General features: G+C 42.6%; 1 protein-coding gene and 1 pseudogene across 2 annotated transcripts in view; one reads left to right on the forward strand and one right to left on the reverse strand.

Moving 5' to 3' along the window:
- The first annotated feature begins 1,031 nt into the window (after window positions 1-1,031).
- LOC139924038 (stonustoxin subunit beta-like) lies at window positions 1,032-7,347 on the forward strand (annotated as a pseudogene).
- Window positions 7,348-8,494: 1,147 nt separating this feature from the next.
- The window catches only part of trappc8 (trafficking protein particle complex subunit 8), a 51,178-nt gene continuing 32,176 nt past the window's right edge, over window positions 8,495-27,496 (reverse strand). For both annotated transcript variants that reach the window (XM_078285684.1, XM_078285683.1), the window contains 14 exons: window positions 27,287-27,462; window positions 26,221-26,295; window positions 23,763-23,871; window positions 23,151-23,308; window positions 21,697-22,136; window positions 21,076-21,232; window positions 20,216-20,312; window positions 19,819-19,887; window positions 19,668-19,726; window positions 16,419-16,625; window positions 12,966-13,067; window positions 12,462-12,604; window positions 11,997-12,086; window positions 8,495-10,509 (listed from right to left, as the gene is read on the reverse strand). In XM_078285684.1, coding sequence (XP_078141810.1) covers window positions 10,260-10,509; window positions 11,997-12,086; window positions 12,462-12,604; window positions 12,966-13,067; window positions 16,419-16,625; window positions 19,668-19,726; window positions 19,819-19,887; window positions 20,216-20,312; window positions 21,076-21,232; window positions 21,697-22,136; window positions 23,151-23,308; window positions 23,763-23,871; window positions 26,221-26,295; window positions 27,287-27,462 — 2,132 coding nt within the window. In that variant the 3' untranslated portion in view covers window positions 8,495-10,259. The remainder of the gene's footprint in view (window positions 10,510-11,996; window positions 12,087-12,461; window positions 12,605-12,965; window positions 13,068-16,418; window positions 16,626-19,667; window positions 19,727-19,818; window positions 19,888-20,215; window positions 20,313-21,075; window positions 21,233-21,696; window positions 22,137-23,150; window positions 23,309-23,762; window positions 23,872-26,220; window positions 26,296-27,286; window positions 27,463-27,496) is intronic.

Consider the following 27,496-nt stretch of genomic DNA (forward strand, 5'->3'; position numbering starts at 1 on the left):
TTGGCAACACATTCATAGGTAAACAAACTGTATAACAGAGGACTCAGGCAGCTCCTGTGTTACGGATCAGAGTAGATGAGTATTTTGTTCCCTGTCTCACTGTTTGGAGTCTCCCAGTTAAGAAGTCGCACACCCAGGCAACAATTTCTCCAAGCATTTATTTATTACAGAAGTCAGTGTGACTGGTCTATAATCATTTAGACATGTTACTGGTGTTTTTTTAGGCACAGGTACAATAAATGTTCTTGTAAAACATGTCAGGACCAAACAAGATGCCAATGACTGGTTAAAAATATCAGTGAACACCGTACATAGCTGAAAGAGCTCGAGAAAGATTTTACAACTCTGGGTGAAATCCCATCAGGGCCTGCCGCTTTACGTGCTTTGACAGATCTAAAAACTTTAACCATATCATTCTCTGTCACCTGCAAAGACTTGTCACAAATTTGGTCCTCTCTCAGTGGTGGTTAAGATGTATAAACACTTGTCTTTTAGTCATTTAAAGGCAGTTTTCTCACTGACCACTAGATGTCCTACATTGCAGTGGATGTTCATCAATTAGTTACATGAGTCACACGTTGGTTTTGAGTTGTGTCGAGATTAGTGTATGGCAGCAGGTTGTAATGTAGTGGCAATGTATGGCTATTGAAGTTAACTGCTAAATTAAAGTAATTTTCGATGCTGGTTAGTTTTATGTGTTGAATGATAGCTTTGAATGATCATTAGAGGCTGAGTCCATTGATACTGTGTCTTATTACAACGTTGTCTCTTAGTGTTGTGTCACAAGAGTGATCTTACAGCTGGTCTATAAAGGTTCCTACCTAAAAACCTTATAGTGATGTAGTGACCTCAGCAGATCTAGAGGGACCTAGATGGAGAAATGAGGCTGGGGGGCTGAGTCCTAAAGACAGGCCTGCTTATATTTTGGATCGATGTCAGTTAATAATGAAGTGAAAAAAGAACAGAGTCATTCAGAGTATTCAATCATGTATCTCTGACTTAGAAAATAAATGTGATCTAATAACTAAAGCATGTGTATGACAGAAATTGAGGCCCTGCCATATGTGTCTGGTCAGTAGAGTCTGGCTGCTGGGTATCAACTGAACTTCAGAGTCAACCCCAGTGGACTAGACCTCTATGGACCTCTATGGAGACCTCCAAGTTATAACATAACATATATAAAAATCATTCAAATGTGACATGTTACGTCTGTGTTAATCTACAGTCAGGTCAGTATTCCTCAACCTTTTCAACACATTAAAAACACATTTAAATCCTGTTTGGCATGCAGGTTTATTTCAGTGAAGATATTAACCCATGTAGGATTTTCCTGCTTACATGATTTTCAAACCAATCTTACTTTTGGCACTGTAATTATCAACCTGTCAACTGGTGTCCATGAGGATATTTCATTTCTGCCCTTTCTGTCTGCCTGTTGTTGTGACCTAAAATACCAGAAGGGCAAATTGATCCTAGAGCTTTACATTGAACCAAATGAAAACACAAAGCAGATCATTGGGTCAACTGTTTGTGTTGGTGACAGTAGATTAGCATTATCACAACTCATTTCAGAGCAGTGTACGAAGGAGAAAATTGGACATGTAACTTGTTTCAAACAGGGAGTTTACACTGAGGGCTATGATCTCTTTTTCAGAAAACCCCTGTGTACAAAATCAGGCAAAAGCAGTCCTCAGTAATAAACAATGAATAACAAACTATACATGAGTGGAGGAAAACTCAGCAATATATAAGTGTTTGCTGCTGGTGTGTGTGTGTTTCCAGGTTGTCATTCTTTTTTTTGTGATCAATTATTTATTGTGTGTATAAGGAAGGGGGAGCACCATCACAGTCACAAAAGTGACACAAGGCAAACAAACAAAGTGTACTACAACAGTACTACCCCCCCCCCATTTCCCTTGTTTTCCTCCCACCAACCCACTCCACCCCCACCCTCTAACCCCTAACATGATGAACCAAGGCAGTGTACATAGATAAAAACACAAAAACACAAAAACAGACACAAAAACAGCAAACAAACATTAACAAAACTACCAGTACAACCCACCCATTCCTCCCAACCCCATCCCCCTGCTACCCAGGAATCCCATGATCATTATAGACATAAACCAGCAGCATTCAGACACAAAGGAATTAGATAATTATGCTAATTTCTTCCATCATCCATGATAATATCCACAGAAGTAGCCAAGAGTATACATATATGTATATGTATATATATGAAGTAACCAAAGAATGTACATATAGTATATACAGTATATATAATATTCTAAACAAGTAAGCAAGCAAGCAAATCCATGAAAGCACAGCTGAAAAAGACAGTTAACCACAAATATTTATAATAAAACACTAATTTTTTCTAGTAGCTTTGACCAGCAAATAATATTTTGTGTTTTGGCATAATGTAATCGTGCTGTAGAAAGCTCCAGCTGTGCAATATCCCGGTAGGAAGAGAGCCATTCCCTCACCGACAGTGCATGTGGTGGTTTCCAGCGACAAGCTACCATCCTTTTAGCAGCTGTGAGACCAGCTAACAAGTGGCGCCTATCATTTGTAGTTAGCTCCAAAGAGGAGGTGTCATTAAGTAATAGCAGACATTGTGAGTGAGGGATGGCTCTCTCAATAATACTTGAGACATTTTCCCAAAATCTATTAACCTCTGGGCACTGCCAGACCAGGGGCGGAAATCACGGGGGGGACAGGGGGGTCCGGACCCCCCCTTCCTGGGACTAACAGAGAGTTGTCCCCCTCAATATATCATTGTAAACATAACTATATAATTTTAAATATTATAATAATATGCATTGAAAGCACTTGTGCTAATTATAGACGCAAAACAATGCGTTTTTAAGTTTCGAAAGATTGAGTCCCTCTCTCATATGCCTCACAGTGGTTTGGTCCACTGCCTACCTGCCTCCCCGAACCCCCACACACACACATTAGCCCTCGGTACGAGTGTGTGTGGAGGATCTCTGGAAGTGTGTCAGTGGTGGCTGACCTCCAGTAAGTAGCTGAGGTTAACTTAAAACAAAGGATGTGTCAGACATTTTTTTTTACTTCTACCACTCAATAGAATAAAACACATTCACAATTGTAATCAGACTACATTTTGTTCCGTTACCTCGCGGTTGAATCTTGTGCGTCAGCGTGTTGGTACGGAGCCGCGTCTCCTAATGCATGTATGTGTATGGAGGCAGGAGGTCTGTCCACAATTAAAATCATCATAACTCGCTGAATTTTCGACCGATTTTCAAGCGGTTTGGTTTGTTACAAATGCCAGACATGTATTTATGATACAGGATACTTGGTTAAATTAAAATGCGGGATTTCATACCAAAATACTTTATCTTTTGTAGATGGTAACAGTAATATTTCTATAATATAATATTTAAGATTAACTTACCCTATGTAATTAGGTTCTAAGTATATTATTTTTTTCTTACTGCATGTAAAATGGCTGCCACTATGTTATTTTGTTCATAATTTTGGAAATAAATGAAGACTTAATTAATAAAAAAAGACATAATTACAACAAACATTATGTTAAAATATAAGTACGTTTCTGGCAGGCTTCATAGCGTTCTGGACTTTTACACATTGACAGCAAAACATTAGAGATTTGCTTTTTCGGGAAAACAAAATCTAATTAGGCATATATTAGCTTTAGTTCAGTTAATGGGTGTTGCATCTCACCTACTACTGTAAATAACCTGCATGCTGTGTGTGTGTGTGTGTGTGTGTGTGTGTGTGTGTGTGTGTGTGTGTGTGTGTGTCTATTTGTCAGCCAGCCAGGTCAGTTAAAATGGCAGAGAAAAGAAAAACAGACATCCGATCATTTTTCAGTGCACCGAAACGCCAAGTAGAAAGACCCCAGTAATATCAAAGGCAATTTGATAAAATCTTCATAAGAAAGGAATGAAGTGCTTATGGAAATGTTTCATAATGGACCTCTATATACATTTAATACAACAGTACTTTTGGCGGCACCTTTGGTGTCCCCTTCAGGAATTGCTCTTGAGAAATTTTTCTGTTTATTGTCCCCCCCAACAGTGAAATGAAATATCCGCCCTTGTGCCAGACCAAAAGTGCCAATGGTATTGTCTGGACAAAAGTCGCAATATGGATTAGCTCTGAGTTTCATTTGTTGTAATCTTCGAGGTGTAAGATAAGACCTGTGAATAAATTTATAGTGTATCATTTGATGGTTTGGATTTCTGGATGACAGGGATATATTTGACCATATAGTGTGCCAATCCAGATCTGAGGAAGTATTGATATCTCTCTTCCAGAGTCTGTTAAGTGGCAAAGGTTTATATGAGGACTCAGTTATAAATTTATAAAGGTCAGAGACAATAAACAAGTATCAAATGAAAGGAGTGAGTTTCCAAATCAGTGCCCCATGGGACACCTTGAGCACGCACTGCTGCATGCAACTGTAGATAAAAAAAGAAAGAAGTGCCCGGAAGATTATAGGACCTTTGTAAATCTTGGAATTCACGAAGACCTTGTTGCCCTACAATGTCTTGGAGAGTATGAACACCTTTGTCACCCCACTGTGGAAAGAAAATTGGTTTCCCATCTATCAAAAGAGAATAGTTATATTATATAATATAATAATAAATAATATAATTGGCCCAAAATCCTGTTTCACTATCTTATGGGGTATGCTGGAATATATCAAATTTGGTAGATTATGTGGATATGTTAATTGTTCTTCAATGGGGCGCCATGACACACAAGTCTCTGGATTCAACCAGTTAGCAAGTGGACGCAGAGCAAAACACCATGAATACCATTCAAAATTAGGTAGGTTAACGCCTCCTGATAATTTATGCCTTTGCAAAGTAGAAGCTTTGATTCTAGGGTTTTTCTTGTTCCACAAAAAAGTACTGGTAACAGAATGCAACTTCTTCCAGTAGCCATCCGGTGGGGCTAGAGGTATCATTGAGCTAATAAAATTAATACGAGGCAATACATTCATCTTAATGACTGAAAGTCTAGACTGAAAGGAGGTAGGGAGTGTACCCCATCTCTTTAAATCGCCATCTATGTCGTTTAGGACTTTATTGTAGTTGTTAGTAATTAATGTGTCAAGGGAAGGATAGATAGAGACCCCTAAGTATTTAAAATTGCGAACGACAGGAATACTAAAAGAAGGTGTCTGCCCACTTAATTCACCCAATGGCATTAATGCTGATTTTGCCCAGTTAATTTTATATCCAGAGATATTACTAAAAACCTCAAAGATTTTAAAGAGATGTGAGAGTGATTTAGAGGGATTTTTGGTAAAAATCAAAATATCGTATGTGATGTGGTGTGTCGTGTATGACGATTGGCTCAAGGACCTCCGACTGTCGTATTGCCTGAGCAACAGGCTCCAAAGAAAGAGAAAATAAAAGTGGAGACAAGGGGCAGCCGTGACGAGAGGATCTGGAAACTGAGAACCTAGATGAGCAAATGTTACCTGTTATCACTACTGCGGAAGGGTTAGCATACAATAACTTAATCATAGAAATAAAGCCTTCACTGAAGCCCATGTGTTGGAGCACAGACCATAAATAGCGCCATTCCAGCCGGTCAAATGCCTTCTCGGCATCTAGTGAAAGAATGGCACTGTGGTTTTCTGACCTTGAAACTGAATCTATAACATGAAGCAAGTGACGGACATTATCAGATGCTAGTCTGGATTTAATAAACCCAGTTTGGTCATGGTGGACCAGACGAGGCACGTAGCGCTCCAACCGGGTTGCCAAAACCTTGGCGTAGAGTTTAACTTCACAGTTCAGGAGACTTAAAGGCCTGTAAGAAGAGCAGTCAATTGGAGGCTTGTCCTTCTTTAGCAAAAGAGGAATAACAGCAATATTTGAGCTAGTGGAAAAGGAACCTCTACTGATGGAACAATTAAGCAAATTCAACAGCAAAGGGCCAAGCTGGGGCCAAAAGGAAATATATAATTCTGGAGGTAATCCATCCAGGCCCGGAGATCTGCCTTTATTCATTGATTTGATGGCTTTTCTTAGCTCTTCTAGAGTGATAGGCGCCTCTAATGAACGCACAACCTCCGGGGGCAGCTTAGGTAAATGTAATGATTCTAAAAATTCACTACAGACTTTTTCATCATGAACAACCTCCGATTTATACAACTTTTGATAAAATAGTTGAAAAGTGCTATTAATCTGTATGGGATCAGAGGTTGGTCCTAATTGCTGAGATGTTTGCTAAATGATCATTCGTCCTTAACTTAAGAGCAAGAAGGCGGCTGGGTCGAGCACTGTTCATGTAGTGGTTCTGCCTAGTGCGATGAATAATGAATTCTGCTTCCTGTCTTAACAGGCCATTATGTTCATCCAATAAATTCTGTCGCTTGCGCATGTTTCTAGGTGAAATGTTATTTAGCATACTTTGTTCTAGTGTTGCAATTTCAGTTTCCAGAAACTCAATACGATGTTTCCTAACTTCATTAAGATTTGATGCAAAGGATATTGTTTTATTTCTGATGCAACCTTTGACTGCATCCCATAACACTCGAGGGTCGTCAACTGACGCACTATTTATGTTAATGAATTCATTCATCTTCAGCCTCAAGTTCTTGTTCCAGGTTGTCATTCTGTCTGTGCTTCTCTGGCCTCAGCTCTGAGCTCCAACCCATCCCATCTGAGAGAGCTGGACCTGAGCTACAATCATCCAGGAGCCTCAGGAGTGAAGCTGCTCTCTGCTGGACTGGAGGATCCACACTGGAGACTGGACACTCTCAGGTAGGTCATGTTGCATGTTGCCTGTGAACTCACACTGGACCCAAACACAGCACACAGAAATCTCTTTCTGTCTGAGGACAACAGAAAGGTGGCAGCAGTGAGAGAGAAGCAGCCATATCCTGATCACCCAGAGAGATTTGACTGCTGGGAACAGGTGCTGAGTAGAGATGGTCTGACTGGGCGCTCTTACTGGGAGGTGGAGAGGGAAGGAAGGGTTCATACAGGAGTGACATACAGAAGAATCAGAAGGAGAGGACGTAGTGTTGACTGCTGTCTTGGATGCAATGCCAAGTCCTGGAGTATGTTCTGCTGTGGTAATGGTTACTCTGCCTGTCACAATAAGATAACAGACATACACACACACTCTCCTCTGACTCAAACACAGTAGGAGTGCATCTGGACTGGCCTGCTGGCACTCTGTCCTTCTACAGTCTCCTCTGACACAGTGATGCACCTCTACACCTTCCACTGCACATTCACTGACCCACTGTACCCTGGGTTTGGGTTTGGGTTTGGGTTGACTGGATCTTCAGTGATTCTGTGTCTCACACTCCAGACCAAAGACAGATGCTGAAATGATATTTTACGCTGGACAGTTACACACACACACACACATACACACCTACATCTAAGTGAGAATATTAATATTTGTAATTTCATGTAGGTTTGCTACTGATTTCACTGGAAATAGAGTGTATGCTATGTGTCAGGTATGTGTCTTTTAAACCTTTGTTTGGTATTTTATGGTTGATGGGTTGATATAAGAGTGACATACAGAAGAATCAGAAGGAGAGGACGCGGTGTTCACTGGCAGGCCTAAAGAAAGTATGGTTTTCTATGGAAATGAATGTTCTCTGGTGTTAGATGAAGGGCTGTTAGACTGTATAATTGTCTTTAACTGTTGAGGAATTACTTGGCTGATATTTAAAAGATTGCAAATAGGCCAAAGGGGTTTTAATGTTGGCTACCTGCACAGCAACTGCTATGCCGCCTCAAGGACTCGATCCAACAAGGTAGAGGTCAGTCGGTATTTAGCGGTACTTTGGTCTAGTATGTATGTGTGCTAAAACCTGACGGATCCCTGCGCATGGTGTGGGACATTTACTTACTGCTAAATGTAGTTTACTTGAAGGAAAAGATGAGGGTTTTTTTTTAACCAAGCCTAGTGGTGTGCACTCCAAAAACTAATCAATTTTGTAAGGTTTAGGACTATGCATTTCAATTGTATGACACATTTCCATCAATTGGATGAATAAATTCGATCTTAAATTAAGCATTTTGATTTATAAAATTTGATTAATGAAGTAATGTCAGTTACTAGATTTAAATAAACTGAAAATGGTTTGGATGACTGAATTTTAGTAATTTGTGCTCATAGAACCAACCCATTTCAATTTTATATGTATATATGTATATATAATGTACTGTATGTGTGTGTGCTCTTTATTAGACAACAAACGTGTATTACTATTTATCACTTAAATAACATTTTAGGTATGTTGTATGTGTTTCCCTTCTCCTTTTCTCCAGTATATAATATGATGGAGACGAATGCTGGTCCTGAAGAAATTAGTTTAGTTCTACATTTTATATTTTCCACATACTTCTCAAAATTACCAGGAAATTCTCAAAATACTTCACCATAACTTTCAAAGCTTCCCTTCCCTACAGGATCCCTGCAGGATGTACATCATATCACAGACAACCTCTAACAGCACACATCATTGGTTACATTTTTATTTTCTATTTACACCCAATTTGTTATATAAATATAATACATCATTTTCAGAAAAGCAGTTGAGTAAATACATACAACAGCTAGATCACAATATGGCGAGGTCAAACATGGGGTCGGGGGAGGGGGATAATATGCTGATTGGATCAGTTGCACTCAGTTTATTCGTAGAAAATCAAATGCGTGCACATGAGGACATTATAGTCTATTGAATGGACAGAGCGCTAGACGGGAACACAGGCAGGTGAGTGGGCAGTAATACGGGCTCATTGGCCACAGTCAGGCTTTAGTGGTCAACCTCCGTCCTGAAGACTTTAGGAGAAGTGGGAGGCTCTGGCTGGCCAGGTGCCAAGGTGCAGTCTCAGTGGAAAGGTGGGTGGGTGGGGGGGAGGGTGGGTCTCTCATCCAAGATATCCAGGAAGTAAACATTAGCGTCGTCACAATAACTGAAATTTCAAAAACGACTTCAATACCATTGCAAAAGCTTGAATTCAATCAGGAATTCAATGACGTCACCTCCGGAGTGCGATATTTGCAGAATGGAATAGTTAAAAGAAGAAGAAGAAGGACTGGAATAGACAGAGGGTCAGTCTGGTTCTTGACAGTGGACTGCTGCACTCTGTCAAACAGCTGAAAACACCACGTCTTGAACTGGATTCCGGTCCGCCTGAACTGGTTCACCGAACGTACAGAACCAACAAAGATGGACACCCAACTGATATCAAAACTCCTGTGCAGTTTCATGTGCACTTCTTTGTTGCCTCACAGTGGTTTTTCTGTGACATTGTATATTGTTTTTCTCTTGTTAGCCGTGGTATTTAGGGATGGGACGATATATCGAAATTCAATATATCGCGATACAAAAATACGTATCGGCAGAAAAATGAATCGTGATATTAGCTACGTTTTATTCTGCTGTAGTAATCACAATTTTTTACTTGTTGTTTACATTCTATCAAGCCAATGCCATTTCTAGAAAGATTTGTGGCTCAGAAATAAACATAATTCTGCACAGTCATACTTTGTTGTCACTGAACTTTTATTTATTACATCGTATTGTGGTTGTATCGAATCGTGAACCACATATCGCGTATCGAATCACATTGTGAGCATATCGTCCCATCCCTAGTGCAGGATCTGATTTTTAAGATATGAAATTTAGTATCCGTATCGAAGTCAAAATTCTGGTATTGTGGCAACACTAGTCTATGTCTAAGGCCATCATGACCTGGCATTTGTGGGAATGTCGGGTCAAGCTGCTGCGGTTGAGATGACGGTGATGTGGAGGGCGGGGGGAGGCGGAGGGGACGGGGTGTGTGGGTGGGGTGGAGGATGGGAGGGTAAGCCTTTCTGTTGATGGGGAGGGGCTGTCGCATCAGAGCCAGGCACAGAAAAAGTGCTGTCCGACTGAAACTCTTTGATGCTCGGCTGTTGAGACATAAAACAGTTACTATTAGTCCATAAACTGCCTGACCACTGCATCTACAAGCTCAACTGATCCACGATTCATTCTCAAAAAAAAGGTCTAGCTGTTCATTTTAAATAAGCCTTCTTCAATTTTACTACCGAGTACAAAACAACCGCTTTTCCTGCTGTCCAGTATAGAGTATTAATAGTCAAGAAGAAGAAGAAAATTGGTCTGTGGAGGACTAGCTGGAGGCCGGGGCTCTACTTAGCGGCTACAACGTCCTGAGAGCCCGAGTCCTCACGCCTGCTGGATGAGGGACCGCTGTGGGTCGCAACGCCCCCGCTCAGGCGTTGTTGATGATGATGAGGGCGGGACTGGCCGTCTGCTGGCTCGTCTCGCACACGGCGCCCTGGTCGGCCGGCTTTGCGAAGACCCGCGGCGTGTTGAGGTTGTAGACGCCGGTCTGCAGGAAGCAGGCGCGCAACGCCAGGCACAGCACCTCCTGGGCCTTCAGCTGCAGCTTGTACTGGGTCTGACCCAGCCAGGTGAATGTACTGTGGACCTCCAGAGACTCAGGACTGAAGGAAGGAAGGCTGAGAGAGAGAGAGAGACGGGGGAGAAGAGGAATCATGACTGGGGATAGACTGCAAGAACAGTAACATTTCCCCCCCAGATGAAAATTCTGCCATTATGTACTCTCCCCATGTCAGTGGAAACTCCATTGAAGTCTGTACAACCACCAAACACAGTGAGTTAGGTGCTGCAGTTCTATCTCAGCCTTCTAAAAAAAAATGAATGGAGTCTTGATTAGAGAGGGCATAAAATGTCCATCAGATTTCTCTTGCAGCATAATCCTATTAACAGTGTTTTGTAGCCAGTTGATTGCAGTGGGAGTCCAAAAAGCCTAGACCTCATTAAGTAGCATCATTCTAGGCAGAGGTAACAGTAATTTCTTCCCGCATTGTGGAAAAGGAAACAAGGAATTCGGTTTATGTTTATGAGTGCACTACCGACTCTAGCACACACTTTAGCCCTTTTCCTTGTTTTGGTTGCCACACTGCACTAGAAGTTACTGATTTGTAGCACAATGATTTGGCTACAAAACACTTGGAATATGTTGTATGAGTTGTTCAGACAAATTTGATGGTCATTTTATGCTCTTTTTGAAACTCTAAACAGCCAGGCACGGTTCACTTCAATTATTTGTTAAAAGGCTGAGATAGAACTGCAGAAGCTCAGTCGCTCTGTGTTTTGTGGTCTTATGAACTTCAATGGCATTTCCACTGACATAGGGGAGGTAGATCATTGTCATTTTGGGGTGAATTTAATGGACAGATAGTCCTCTGACTATGTATGGACAGACTCTATTCCACTGTGGTTACAATGCTGACTAACAGAGAGAAAGTCAATAAAGAGCAATGGTTCTTAAAGGTGCTATTTGTATAAAAAAAAATGTAAGATGACTTTTTTTTAGGCATCTCTGCTTCATTTGGATAGTCACAGTGGAGAGACAGGAATGATGGACCTTAATGGTATGCTCTCTACCAGCTGAGCCACCAGGGTGCCCCGTGTATAATTTTTAACATCAATATCTCATTGTCAAATTAATTATGATACCTTGGTATAAATACAGTAAACAAAACTGATAGCCTCTATCTCATGGTAGTGGTATTGTTAATGCTGGTGTTTCTCTAAATTAAGAACACATTTCCCATAAACCCTGTTGCCTCCTGTCTGCCTCCTCCCTGGCATCTTTGGCTTTACTGAAGAGGATAAACATGTTTAGGAAGTGAGTTTTCTTGTTTTTTGTTTTTGTTTGCCATGAATCAATCTCCCTTTGTGCCATAAAGCAATCGTAAGCAATCCTAAAGCAAAATTCTGCCAAATGCAACCTGGTGGCACACAAGGTAAAATGCAGTGTAGAAGCTGGTAGATCGTGGTAATCGTGTCATGGAGGTCCATAGTCCAGTGTAATGAGCTGCTGCGGTGTTTGATTGGAATGGAAACTTTCAGACTCTTGTGCCTCCATGACACATGATTAAAACCCACTGATACAGAGTACACACATGGAGGGATTTACCTGGTGCTTTTGTGTCGCAGGTCGATGATGACATCAACTTGAGCCAAGGAGCAGTTGGACAGAGTCAGAGTGACTGGCACCACACAGAGGCTAGAGAGAGAGAAAGATTACCAACATTAACATTAACCGAGTTTTGCTTTTCTCATCAGGACCAGAGATGCTTGCTTTATCAACCATTTAACTGTAACATTGCAGGACCATTTGCAGCTGCCCCTGTTTCTGAGTGAAAGAATGAAAACTGACAAAAATTGCAAGCCAAAGAATATGGTAAGACTTAAGAGTAGCAAAATTGTGGTGCCTGGTGAAGGTTAGATTTTGCAGAGGAAGGGAAATGCTCGATGAATGATACAGTGTACATGTATGTATGGGGTGTGTGTTTGTGTTGCAGTTGGTGACATCAGAGGGAACGAAGTTGTTGATGAGCAAGCCAGTGTGCAAGTGTGTGTGTGTGTGTGTGTGTCTCACCTCTCCTGGACAAATGGGTGGCTGTAGGATTCAGGGTAGTGCAGGTTGGTTTTTATGAGGTGGGACAGTTGTTCTACGGAGGGTCGGACCACTGGAGGAGGCACCTCTGATTTGAACTTGAGCAGCACCATCTCCTGAGCCTCCTGCGGCCAAAAACAACAGACAGATACAGACAGTTACTGGACATGAAACTAGCTTCCTCTTCACATGGTCGTAGGGCCTTGGGGATTCAGCATTTCAACAGCCAATTTAATTTTTAAGTAGTCACACATTTAGACATAGAAAAAAATAGAAAAATAAGGACCAGGTTCAGGTAAGGAATTATCCTTTAACCAAAACCAAACCAAATGTAGTTTAACATATTCAGCTCCCAAACCCCATATTTGCAAGAACTTTGTGACTATTCAAAGACTATTCAGAAACCCCCTTGATATTTCATATTCTTAAAATGACACAAAAATGACACAATCAGTTTTTTTAGCTCCCATTTATGTGTGTGTATACCTCTTTCTGAGTCAGGGAACAGGCCTCTTTGCCGAATGTCTGAAGCGCCACATGGAGCTGGCCTTCTAGGATCAGCTGCTTGTTGTCTTCAACTACATAGGCCTGTGCAGACACACAGAGACGCTAAGCTGGAAACAAACACACTCATCTTCCACTCATAGATCCTCATTCAAACGGAACAAAACCTGTGAACAAAATCTGAACTTTTCGGATGAGTTTTCGGTGGACCTCTGGAATCATATAGATCACCAGATATTTTGTTTTCACACACACTAGTAGTAAGTAGGGGTGTCACGATTTCAATTCTAAATCGAAAATCGATCGAAATGAGCGTTTGATTTCGACCTTCGAAATCACAAGCAGGTTCACGATTCTCCCAGTATTTTTTTTCTCTCCACCCTTCAACACATTTCAATGACGACACAGCGTAGCTGCTAGAGAGCGCCCGTTCTATATTTCACTATAGCGCCCAAGAGCGTCCGTCATTTTTAAATCGTTTAAAATGTACCAAAAACTGAAAATCAAGTTATCAGCTTTGTTTTATATATACTTCAAGTTGTCATCAATGAACCGGAACCGGAAAATACTGTATATCTGGTGACACTGAGACGTTTGATTTTCCCCGGGTTTAGTCATCCTCCACCGGTAGATCTAAAAATGGCTTCGCCGGCTAAGCGTCACGCTTTTAAAACCTTCTGGAAGCTGTCAGATTGTGCTGTGAGACAGAACCTGACCCGCCGTATGTAGTGGAAAGTTACGAAGACATTGTGAGTTGAAGTCTTTTGATCGAAATCGCTTGTTCTTGCTCGATAAAACAAGACACAAGATCACCTTCACTAAACAGCGGGACCTACCTGGCTGTCACCACCAGAGACGGACGCTGTTTTCCAGGAGGCAGTGCGCCGAAGAGTCGGTAGGAGGACTGGCCGGGTTGCAGCAACTTTTATCCATATAAGTTTGGCGACTTTTTCCATATTTGTTCGGCGACTATTATTGTCTGATCTTATTACTGTGTGGGCTGAAGCGCTGGAGGTTTTGTATGTATTTTGAAAGCTTATCGTTAGCAAAGATAGGAAGGATCTGTTTTGTTGTCATACTGTGAATGACACTTCAGTAAGGAGACGCCCTGAATCGCCTTGCCATGTATTTGGTACCAAATTAAAGGGAAAGGGTTTTTTTAAATGGAAAAACTGTGAAAAAATTTGACCATATGGCCTGGTTAGTGTGGTAGGCTACATTCCAAAAAAAAAATATGGCAGTTATATCACACTTGATACTATCTTTTTAAAGAAGAATTTAAAAATGTAAATGACAGTTGTCAGGGCATAAAACCAATCATCTGTTGATCTTTACAAATCAAGAGTCGATAAGTCTAACAATGGCATAGCGTCAGTGCTGAAAAAAAAAAAGTTTAAATCGAAAATCGAATCGAATCGTGACCTTAAAATCGAAAGTCAAATCGAATCGTGGATTTGGAGAATCGTGACACCCCTAGTAGTAAGCATGTTGTGATGCTGGTTCAGTTTGCGGTTCCGTATCATTCCAACTTTTCAGACACCCTGTATTTTGCATTTTTGCTGCCTTTGCATATTTGGCTGTCTCATTTGTCAACACAGTGTAAAATGGTAAGATTGGATTATTTTGTAATTAGAACAGGCATAAAGAGAGATTGGTAGCATCACTAGCCAGTACCCCAGAAGAACCTGGATGGGCTGTGTCTACCTACAGAAAATAAGACAGGCAAACATTAACACACTGGAACAGCCATTAAACCAGTAATAAGCAGAAACCATCAAACTTCCAATTGTAACCCAGGTCTTTAAACATATGAGGCAATTAAAGTAGAACTTGTTATTATGTTACCGTATTTCCTCTAATAGTGGCCGGTAGTCAATTAAAAGCCGGGTCTCCAATAATGGCCGGGGCCGTGGTCAACACGAACAAATAAAGGCCAGCCTCAAATACAGGCCGGGGGAAAAAACAAAGGAAACAAGACTAGGTCAAATATGGCTGGACGGTGTCCGTCTCCTCTCTCCGCCGCTGTCCTCTCCACCGCGCCCACGGCCCATACCCATCGGGGACACCCGGTGACGCATCGGCGTCGGGACCCCCGCTGAAAATCTCAGCCGGATCACCGGGAACAAATCGGTGCCCAGCTATCGGCACTGGCCGGAACCGTGTCCCCGGGAAACTCCGGGAAGCGTCGGCAGTAAGCCCTCGGTGCGCCGAAACCTCCTTGCTTGTCTGTGTCTCTCTCTCCGCCAACAGAACAGAGGGCTGTCAGGTGGACTGAGCTCGCGCATATGCATCGAAATAAACGGCGATATGATATAATTGTATAGATTCTACTTCAGCTTCAGTTAGCTTCAGCTTACGTGCCTGTTATACATGTAATTGTAGTTTGTAGTAACGTACAAGTGCCACAAGATGGCTCGGCCAGCGGAAGTCTCTGGAGCATGCCGTCGTCGATTACCGTAATTATCGTAATGCATTGCAATAACAAAAAAACGGCTACCTAACGTACCCCAACAGAAGCAGATCAGAAAACAAGGAGGCTTCGTACTAAAATATGAGCAAATATACTTATCAAACAGAGGGAATTAGAAATAAAGGCCTGTCTCTACTATAAGCCTGCTTCCAATAAAAACCTAGTACCCTCTGCACTTGAGGTAAATAAAGGCCCGGGCCAATATTAGAGGAAATATGGTATGTTATTAGTTTCCAAATTAGATCAATTTTTATTTTAAAGGGAAAACTACTCCAGGGTTCCCAATAACTGCTCTGAGCCAACTAGGACTGAAAACACACTTAAAGAATAGTTCACCCCAAAATGAAAATCCTGTCACCTCAAAATGAAAATCCAGTCATCTACTCATCCCCATGTCAGTAAAAATTCAAAGTTTAAGTACGACCACCAAACACACAGCGATTTAGTTACTGCAGTTCCATGTCAAGAGCTCTAGATTTACGTCATTGCGCAGTACTATGAGCTACATTATGTAGTTTTGCCAGAAGGCTCTGATACTCACTGCCTTCAACCTATTCCATTGGCAACTTGTAAACAGGATTATCCCATTTCCCTGTTTCAGATAACACACAATATACAAGAAGTAGTTACCGTTTCCTCTACCTTGAACAACGCTACATGATGAGGCAAATATAGGCCTTTTGGACTACAAAACACTTGGATTATGCTGCATGAGTTGTTTAGAGAAATGTGGATGGTAATCCACATTTGGATCTCTAACAAACCAGAAGCCATTCACTTCAACTGTTTGTTATAAGGCTGAGATAGAACTGCAGTAACTAACCCACTGTGTGTTTGGTGGTCTTACAAACTTCAATGCAGTTTCCACTAGCATAGTGGTGAGTACATAATGACATGCCATTTTGGCATGAACTGTTCTTTTAATGTGGCCCTCCTGTGAAAGCCACCCAACTCCCTGACTGCACCTTCCAGAGGACGATGATGTCGAGGTCCAGCTCGTTACACTTCTTGACTATGCTCGTGATGTCGCTGGCCCCGCCTCCGGCTGGGACCGAACCCTGACTCCTGCTGTGGGAAGACGACCCCGCCGATGTCGGGCCCACTCGCCGAGACTCCGAGGTCTGACAGCAACGGAAGAAGAAGTCTCCGCAAGGTGTGGTGGAGCTTATGATCTGGAGGGAGGAAGGAGTAAGAGGTGAGGGGAAGGGAGAGGGGGGAAAAGAAGGAGAGCAGGAGAGGAGAGGGTGGGTAGAAAAGGAGGAGAGAGGAAAAAGTGATGAGAGAAGAAGCAGAATGCAGAGAGGGAGTGGGAGGAGAAATAGGGAGGAGAGGGAGAGGATGGGGTGAGCGATGTCTCAGTATACTACATTTTAAAAAAGCTCAGGATATTACACTGTTATTGAGTATATAGCAGTGTTTCCCACACATAGACTTTACTTGGGCGGGCCGCAGGTATATTAACGGCCGCCGAAGTATATTTGGCGACCCATTTTAGCATTTTTTATTTTTATTTTTTTATCCATCCGAGAGAACGACGACATCTGTGATCAATTAACTAGTGGACAATCTCCCCTCGCTCTACCCCTCCCATACTTGTTCGTTCTGCTATCGTGAGAAGGGTCTGCTGACAATCGCACATGCGCTGCAGAGAAACACAGAGAGAGAGAGACATTCTCTGGTATTACGTTAGAAGATGTGGACACGGTGTATATTTTACAAGCACGGACCAGGTAAAGCAACTCCTTTTCTCCTTCAGGGTTTCCCACACATAGAAAACTTTGTGGCGGCCTGCCATAATATCAGCACTGACCGCCACAGTATTTTTTTTTCCACTCTTTAATTGTAGAACTGCATGTAGCGCATTGATTCGCTCAGCCCCTAATTGCTCCGCACGCTCTCTCTCTCTCTCTGTATCTCGCTCGCTCTCTCTCTCTCTCTCTGTCGCTCACTCTCTCTCTCTCACTCTTTCTCTCTCTCTCTGTTGCTCGGTCTCTGTCTCTCTCGCGCTCGCTCACCGGACCCGTCTGTTCGCCTCCCATTACACACGCGGGCATGAGGGATATTTTTTTCCATGCCAAGAAGACTGCTGGCTGAATTCCCGACAAGAAGAACAGTTAACGTTACTTGGAATTCAGCTGGGTTTCTGAGATTAGCGTGCAGTCTAGCTGCTAGTCAGTATATACCGATAACGTTAATATTAACTTTTTGACTCTGAATGTATTCTCCCTCAATCCAGATTAATATTGAAAATATTTTTAAAGAAGGAAAAGGACTCGTCCTGAGGAGGAACAGGACAGTCTGGACCAGGTCGCTGCTAAGCAGTAAAACAGAGTAGATAATGTAATAATATTAAAGGCTAGTAATGTAACGATGTAAAGATACAGGTGAAAGTGACAGCACAGAGAGATGCAGCAGGGCAGAGGGGCAGAAAAGCAGATTTCTCTGTAAAAGGGGCCTCATTTTTTTCAAAGTACTTGAAAGGGAGCACTTAAGATGCATAGAGGTTAGTTTTTTGTTTGACAAATGGAACCATTTAAAGTGGAGTAGATTACATATTTTTTTTGGCATCCAGGTAATGGGATCCTTTATTGATAATAGCCTATGTATCGACAATGTAAGAGAATACAAGAATAAGAAGAAGGCACTAACAGCCCCCCCCCCTATAGAAACACTGTATACAGGGTTTCTGCAGGTTTCAACAAGTAAAATGTAAGACTTTTTAACATCATTATGAATGCAATTTAAGACCTATTTCACGTCCATACTGGCAAAAAAAGTACGAAGGATATGAGCATTTTTAACAATAAATAAATAAATATAGAACAATAAATATTGGGGCAGCAGGATGGACTAGTAGTTAAAGACACCATCCTTAAACCAGATGATTTGTGCCCCATGTCAGCAAAAAACCAAAGTGTCTGTGAGCAAGTCAGTGAATCCCTAGCAGCTCACACACACATACAGTTATTTATTATATTTATTGTCTCCGCTTTTAATGTTGGCGTAGATCCAAACGCTGTCCGGAGGTCGCTTACCGGAGTTGCAGGAGTTGCATGGGTCGCGCTGGGGCCGGACTTTGATGCTCCTGATGTGAAACCAGAATATTGGGTGATGGCAGGCGTTTGCTGCTGGCTTTTTATGGCGGCTTTATGTTTTTTAGACTTCCCATGCGACTCTAATGCCTTTATACCCAACGTTCCTAATTTCAGCGTTTTTTTGCACAAGGTGCAGCGGGCTTCAAATGTGTTTTCAACCGGTTTCAACCAAGCACTAAATTGGCTGTTCTCGAGCCAGATCTCGTTGAACTTGCACTTGCCCATTTTAGATGAAAGTAACGTTAGCCCACACAACACATCGCGACACACTAGCTGGGTGTGCTCCGATAAATTCTGACCGGGCTGCACAGTTTGCATTAGTCGTTATTGGTTCCATGTTGGTTTCGTTTTGTAGTTTTGTTACAGCGTGATCAATACACATTTTCCCCAAAAACACATTTAAAAACGAGACCGAAGTTAATGCAATTTTATAAAAGTAACCTTAACTTCATAATGCAATCAATTTTTAAGACCTGATTATTGGATTTTAGACTTTTTGACTTTTTAAGGACTCGCGGAAACCCTGTGTATAGTAGTTAGTATACACTCAATAACAGTGTATACTAACTACTATAAACTCAATAACAGTGTAACATCCAGAGTATATATATTAGTTAGTATACAATGTTGTTAGTTACCTCCATTCCAGCTATTTTTCCCTTTTTATTCTTTGTTTCCCCCTATTTGTGGGTAAATATTACCACCAGCTGAACCCTACTACGTATATTAACATACAGAGCCTTGCAAAATTATTCTGTCGTTATGGAAACTATACAGCAAATGTCAACCACCTGACTGATACCACCGATAGGCTTAGCCCAAATAGTAGGAATAGTGTGTGTTCAATTCTACGTCTTGGCTTCAGAGTGCTTGTGATGGCAATAGAAAAGAGGCAGAAGTCAACAGTAGCTTATTGCTTCAACTATTTTTAGCCCCGCTAGGCTGTTAGACTCTTAGTCTCGTTTCCTAATTACTTTTGTGCAATAATTGTATTTGCAAGACCTTACAGCTGCCTTGTGATGGATATCTCATATTGTCATGAGTGTAGTTAGATCCCTGCTGTAAAGTGGATGTTAAAAATAAATACACTATTTGCAATTGTTGTAGTTTCAAAATTACCCGTTCGTTTCCCAGATTCAGGTCTGCAAAAGTGTATTTCTCTACGGCATCCGAGGTAGCTGGGAAACAACAGACAAAACACAGCCAAATCAAATTACACAATTCCGTACTACAAAGCCCTACTTTGTTTGTATTTTATACATCAAAGTACCTTGATGGGGTTTGCATCGTGTGGCCCTGAAGCACAGCTTGGCTCTTTCTCTGCTGTTGAGTTTACAGTCTGAGGAAACAAGACAAGAGAGGAGATTAAGAGCTAATTCATACTTCAGAAAGAAAATAGGAATCTTGGAGAAAATTCTGTGGTGTGCTGGGCATTAACGCTAGAAAAGCGATTGGATTTTTTGAGACACCATAGATTCACCCTAATTGCCACACCAATGAAATTGGCGGTATTGGGTATTGTCAAGTGACAAATCAAACAGCAGCGAAATCCAAAAGTGTCTCCTAAATAAAAGCAAGAACCCTGTCCAGAGAAAGCTGGACTCCCCATCATTTTACACGATGAGACTAGAAAAACAGCGAGAGGGTGCTGAGAGTGCCAGACAAACCTTTATCCTTGGCTGGGTTGATACACTTGTGGAGCCACCAGTGTCGACTGCTGCTGGATACCTGGATGATGTGGAATTCACGCACTCCAGCTTCACTCTGAGGCGAGGTAGGAAAAGAGTGAAAAGGGGGAGGTAGAGAGACAGAGAAAATGATTGAAAGAGGGAAGGAACACTGTCATTTAGGGTTATACTAATACGATGCCGATATATCAGGCCAACACTACATTTTCAAGTATGCAGCTCCTACTAAAGCAGATACAAGAACAGAAAGAGAGCATTTTGGACAGCCTAACTGATGTTGAAGCTCGCTTTGATTTTTTGGAGCAGGAGGCTGAAGAAGCTAAAGCTAACCCCACTGCCAAGGAAGAGGTGGAGGTGGCTGCATTTGAAAATGGATGATGTAGAAGGCAGGAGCAGGAGAAAAAATCTGGATTCGTCTGCTTTCTAGCTGCAACTGAAGGAGATGCCCGGGCATTGTTGTAGAGCTTGGGCTTGATTATTGAGTGCTGGCCCCATCAAAGCTCTGAACAGCCTCCACGAATTATCATCACAGTGACTTTTTATGCTTTTGTGACACCCAGCGAATTAAGGCAGCAGCTCAGGAAAAGAGAGAAATCATCTGGAAGGGGATAAGAATTTACATATTCCCGGTCTACACCCAAGCAGTGGAGGCTAGAAGTGGCTTCACAAGTGTGGGGTGAGATTTTTCCCTTACATTTCCAGCAACACTAAGGATTTTGCTGGAGTCAAGAGTGAAGTACGAAGGCCTATTGGTGACATCCCACTCTTGTCTACAGCTCAATATTAGTTAATATTAAGAGTGTACTGGGGGTCTGGTAGTGTCCTGCTGTGTGTCTCACCGTGTTGATGTTCTCCACGTCGATGAAGACCAGCATGCTACCGATGGTTTCCTCTTCCTGATGCTGTTCTGGAGGGACATTGCTGCGGCAGGCCGACGCCCGGACGCTCAGAGACCGACTGGCACAGATAAACACTGTGTGACGCAACACCCGGTGGCTGGATGGGGGGGGTTGGAACAGAGATGGTAAGAGAAAGGGAAAATTAAGTGATAAGAGGTGGAGGTATGGAAACAGGAAGGGGTGGGCCAGGAGGATAGGAGGAGAAGTAAGTAAGTCTTATTTGTACGGAGCAATCTGACACACTGTCAGATTAAGAAAATGCTTGACAGAAAAGGTGGGTGTAGAAAGGCCAAACACCCTCAATTGAGAGCTTCAACCCAAATGACAGCTTGTTATTGAAACAATGCAATGCATTAATCTTTAAATCAATCTAACTTAAGGCTAGCAGCAATTTTTTGGTTAACAGTGCTAAAAGCTAATGCCGCAGTGACTGAGTGACTTTTAACATCAAGTTTATTTCAAGATGAGTTATTTGTACCAATAATGGCTGCACAAATAAACCACAATTACACAATGAGCTAATTCATCTCCCTTTCCTGCACTTGATCCCTCAGATTCTACCTGATTTTGCCTCCCTTTTCAGTGCTCTCGTAGTAGAAGAGGAAGTTGATTTCGTGGACCCCCTCTTGGTCCGGTCCTCTGAGCCAGAGGGGCAACTGGGCGGACTCCCCCGGCTGCAGAGTGCCACCCTCCACAGGGATCTCCACCACGCCGGACGGCCGGCCGAAATCCTCCGCCGACACCGACATCACCGCCGCCGCTGCACCCGGCTGGGCCCTGGGGGGCGTGGCCAGGGTTTTATAGGCGGAACAGTTCTCGGCCGAAGTCGGGCTGAGGGGGGTGAGGGGCGTCGTAGCCTGGCCGCCGAAGGTGAAGAAGTCCGGGTGTGTGGATGCGACCCGCAGGCCGCACAGGGCGACGCAGCTGACATTGCAGAACTCAACGTAGGCCTTCCTGATCTCGCCGCACAGAAGAGCAGTGGGAAACTGCAGGAAGAAGACCTGAGACAGACAGGTTGAGAGGCAGATAGCAAAGGCATGAGAACTGCATAATCTTGTAATTCATTATGTATTTTGCCTTGGCAGTATCACAGAAGAACTTTTGACCAGTCCAGAGAATTGTAAGTGACAAGATGAACAATATCAGATCTACTGGTTGATGGACAATTCATTACATTAACATGGTGGCATAACTGAATTTCTGAAAGCCATTTTATTTGGTCAACAGCCTAAGTTGAGTAAAGCCCAGGGACAAAGTTAGGAGCTGTAACCATCACAGAGAAATCTTCAGTTAAAAGGAAAAATCCAACCTTGGATACTCCTACAATGTTAGATATCATCAATTTGTGGTATTTAATGCATTCCAGGAGTTATCTTCTGATGAAGTGTTGTAATATAATTGTGTATATAATTGTCTTGTGTACTATTACTACTTCAGTTTCACCCAGAGAATGGGTGTGAACTTGCTGCGCTGGAAATATCTCAACGTGATGTCATATCATCTACGTTTGGCCAATTATCTGTGGGAATAAGAAAAACACACCACCAAACAACAAATGGGCCCATGCAAGGTACATTGCCAATAGCTGTTTCTGTTTTCTAGGTGTATGGCAGTGAGGACTCTAGGGCTCAAGATAATGTAATAAGTTATTACGTTATTGGGGAAAGAAGTTATTACAATATCGGTCAGGGGATTTTATTATTTATATCTGGCAATTTATTACATTAACGGTTTTTATTATATGTTCGACTTACTTAGAGGGACATTTTATTAGATTTTGACAAGCTATTATATTATCCGGCAGTTATTACATTATTGGTTGCTAAAGGTGTCATAGAAATTTTAGTGCCATTTTGGTGCCAATCCTCTCATCACATATTGTCAGTCTAGTCCATCAAAGCAAGTGTGGACCAATTTTGGTTTTATATCTTTCTGTCTTCAGATTTGAAAGGCTTGACGCTGTGAGTAATGCAGGATGGGCTGTGTGTCTCTATGGTGAGGGGAGTCAGCAGTACCTCCATCAGGGGCATGGCTGGTGTTATAATGGGATCGAGACGCCGGTCGGGGCCATGGCGAACCAACGTCTTGTCCTCTTTGGTGTGGTTGAGCCGTGGGCCGCGGATCTCCAGGTCCTGTCTGCCACGAACCACCAACAGATCCAATGTCTGCTGGCCTGAAGACAAGAAGAAAACCACACTATGCATTACTGTGGCTGGAAAACAGAGGCAGAGAAGAATGGCTGGTCGGTTTGTTTGCGTTTCCTTTTTTTTTTTCCATTCAGCCTTTTCAACAGAGATCTGAAAATGCACAATACAGGACACATGTCACATGTTTCATCAGTCTAACAGCATGTGTGTGATTTGCCCATGACTTATATTGTATATGTGGTAGCAGTAGTACTGCTACTAAAAAGTACTTTCTAAGAAAAATAGTGATAACAAGAACATTATTCACTCATTTTAAAAGCAAGCCTCTCTGTTTCCATCTCAATTGACATGAATTAAAAATATCTTTTCCATCAACCAATATCTACAGACACCAATAATATCTCTGGATATTAATTGATGCTAATATTAAGCTGATACAATGATTTGGGCAAATATCAGCTGATGATATTGATGTGTTACCTTCAGTGCTATGATCCATCTCTCCAGAGGAGGAGGGGGAGGCCAGGTTGTAGGCCACGCCAAGGATGTTGAGCTGGCCAGTCATGTGCGGCAGCAGCTTCAGACGGGCCTGGGACAGAGGTCAAAGGTCACAGTGACTGATGTGAACAGAACAGAACTAGAGCTCTGATCAGGCTGAGGAGGAAGGTCCAGCCGCAACGCAGCCCAAGTCCTAAGCAGCAGGTCATTAGCCTGAATCCAGAGGTATGACCAAGTCAACTTTGCTCGAGTCCCAAGTCAGTCTCAAGTCTTGAGGAACAAGTCAAGTCCCAAGTCTAAATGTAGATTACCAAGTCAAGTCCATGTCATTAATGTCAAGTCTCAAGTCTAAATGTAGAACACCAAGTCAAATCAAGAGTCCAGTATCAATTTAAAGACAACAAAATAGATACGTAAGATACATAATTGGTGGTGGGGTCAGAAAAAAATTGTAATTTAAAACAAATTTCCTGTATTTCTACACCACCTAACCTCTTCGATTAAGTCAAGAAACAGCAACCCTGTATAATGTTAACCAAAAATGTAAAATTATGTTATATTACTAGATTTCAGCATTGAGGTGCTTACATTCATGATTTTGCATAGGCATACTAACCTAAAAACCTATTATTGGGAATCTTGAGAAAGTTTCAGAGCGACAGACACAGAGCGTCCCCGTAACCATAGTAACTCACTCTCACTCCTGCCTGCGTGCGCACGGCGCGACAGGAGAGGGAGAGACGCAGAAGAGCCGCGGACTGAGATTACTCTGAGCACCATTGTTGGAATAATTGTACATAGAAGTTATCCTACATTTGCTTATACTGTTTGAGAGCTATATATGTGTGTGTGTGTGTCTGTGCGAGAGGATGTGTTAACTGTTTTTCAGAGGTATCACGAAGCCTCATGGGCAGGCTCAGGGTCGAGGTGACCGCATTGAGGAGGCAGATAAGAAACACTCCTACAAGAAGGCGGAGGCCGCAACTATGCCTTTGATCTGAATGAAGACACCTGCTACAAACGAGAACTTCTTTGTAACCATGTTTAGAAAAAGATACGTAGAGAATTTCAGCCCGTGTGTCCCCCACCCTTTAGGGGCTGTAATCCTTTTGTAACTAGGAACCACCTTAAGGAAATAAAAAGAGAGGAGACGGCGGGACGGGTTCAGAGCGGGGTGGAAAGTGTAACTGAGCACGTTTCCGTCCGTTCTCCCTTGCAAGGAAGAAAACTCTAACTCTGTGTCTTCTCTCTTTTTGTGTGTGTTTTAATAATGTTCAGGTTGCTTGAACCCGACAACCATGCATGGGAATAAATTACAATATAATAGATTTGTGTATATTTCTCGCTATTCAGATGGTCTGAATAACTCTCTGCTGCACGGTGCTGCTCTGTCTCGTCTCGTGCGCCGTCAGTGTCTCTTTATCAGTTACGAATTTGTTTTTCACTGCGTGAGAAAATGGACTTGTGGTGTGAGAGTGTGTGAAAAATGTCATTTGCGTGAGTCTCACGGTCAATGCGTGAGAGTTGGCAGCCCTGCTGAACTCGCTTGACATTATTATGTATGAAACTGCCAATCAGATTTATTTACTTATTAATCGAAGGTGCCGGAACGCCGTTCCGGATCGTTCCGGCCCACTTTAACCCCTGTGGACCGTGTATGGGTGTGCCACGTGCCACGGCCGACCAATGGTGTAACTAACTCCGCTGTAGACTGTTAATACAGAATAATAGTCCATACATCCATACTGATCTCCGTTCCAGCGCGTCCCGTCTCCTCTCTCCGCCGCTGTCCTCTCCACCGCACCCACGGCCCGCATCGATCCTCCCGATCCAAGCGCCAGTCGCTCTGGTACCCATCGGTGCCGAAAACGCCGTTCGCCGGACACCCGGTGACGCATCAGCGTCGGGACCCCCGCCGAAATCTCGGCCGGATCACCGGGAACAAATCACCGCCCAGCTCGGCACTGGCCGGAACCGTGCCCCTCGGAAACTCTGGGAAGCGTCGGCAGTAAGCCCTCGGCGCGCCGAAACCTCCATGCTTGTCTGTGTCTCTCTCTCCGCCGACAGAACAGAGGGCTGTCAGGTGGACTGAGCTCGCGCATATCGAAATAAACGGCGATATGATATAATTGTATAGATTCTACTTTAGCTTCAGCTTACATGCATGATATTGGTCAGCCTGCTTACTGTGTGGGAGAAATGGGCTCCCGATCTCAGCGGAGAAACAAGATAGCGGAGAAAACAAAACTTAAATTTCTGGCTCTGTGATCCTATGATGTGCCACGTGCCACGGCCGACCAATGGTGTAACTTCATCACTCACTCAGTCAGTCACTCAGTCAGTCAGTGAGTGAGTGACAGACATTCGTGTTTATAGGGCTGGCCCCGCTGTTGCGGTCCAGCCAAAAAAAGAGGGGAAGTAACGAGAAAGAACAGCTCACCACTTTTGTCTCCTCTGGGCTCATAGAAAACTCTGGGATGACTTCACTGGTAATGACATCAGCTTTCTGTGCCGTCTGCAAGAGAAAATCGACATAGGGAAGGTTATAAAAGTGTTATATCTTAATATTTTATTTCATTGATCGTTATTTAACCAACTGAGTCCTGTTGAGATAAAGAAAAATACTCTGGCCAAGGAAAACCAAATCCCTCATGAAACAAAGAGACACAGAGAGACCTAGAAAGATAAAGTACAAGGAGAGAGTATCCAAAACAGAGTGAGAAAAAGAGCAGACAAAAAAATTTTAATCTTTCACAGTGTCGGATGAACTCATCCTCCTTTGCACTGACAACAGTTTTGAAGTTCAGGATTCCCACCATGGCCCTGATGTAAAATTCCAAGACATTTCCATCACTTTCCATAACTAAGTCAGAGTGCTTCCATGACCTAAAAATGTTCTTCCTTCCTATTGTTTTTCACTCTGATTTTCACTACGGCTGGGCTGAAAACCGTCTAATGTGAAGAATGTGTGAAACAAGTTGGAAAATACATCTGCTATATTCCTGTAAATTAACCTATTTGTGAAATTCCCTGATATTCCCCAGAGATTGCCCAGAGAATTTATCAAAATCCTTGAATTTCCCTGTCTGGAATACACCTCAAACCTCTATAATATTCCATGACCCCTGGAAGTCGGTCAGCATTGACGGCATGACCGTCAACTGCAATGGCAATGGCAAGAGTTCAATAAAAAACTACAATAAAAAATGTATCCATTAAATAGCACTGTGTGGCTATTTTTCCAATATTTCTATTCAAAATAGTCAGAAGAAAACTTTGGGATATTCTCCACTTCATTGTCATCAGAAGACAAAACGAAAAGATCAGTTACATAAATGTATGTAGGTACATGTATTTAACAAAATATTTCAACATCCGGTGTATCTTTATCACTGTGGTAGAAGGCAAAAGTTGGGAAAATTAAAATTCTGTCGGCCAGTTATGCCAGCATTGACAGAGTTTTCCTCATTTCAGCCATAAGGAGGTGAAACCACAGCTGTCCTCACCCTGGGAGCCAGCGCCTCCTTCTCGTTGGTGATGGCCTCTCCCGCCATCTCTCCCGCCGACTCATCCTGCGGTCGAGAGAAGTCCTTGGCGGTGAACTTCCAGAGCAGGGAGAGGTCGGACAGAACCAGAGGAACCTTCAGAGGGTTCCTGAACGTCACCTCCACTATGATGGGTTCTATAGAGACAGAGAGATCAAGCATGGGGTTTGA

This window comes from Centroberyx gerrardi, chromosome 9 (genome assembly GCF_048128805.1).
Source record: "Centroberyx gerrardi isolate f3 chromosome 9, fCenGer3.hap1.cur.20231027, whole genome shotgun sequence".
Classification (NCBI taxonomy): domain Eukaryota; kingdom Metazoa; phylum Chordata; class Actinopteri; order Beryciformes; family Berycidae; genus Centroberyx; species Centroberyx gerrardi.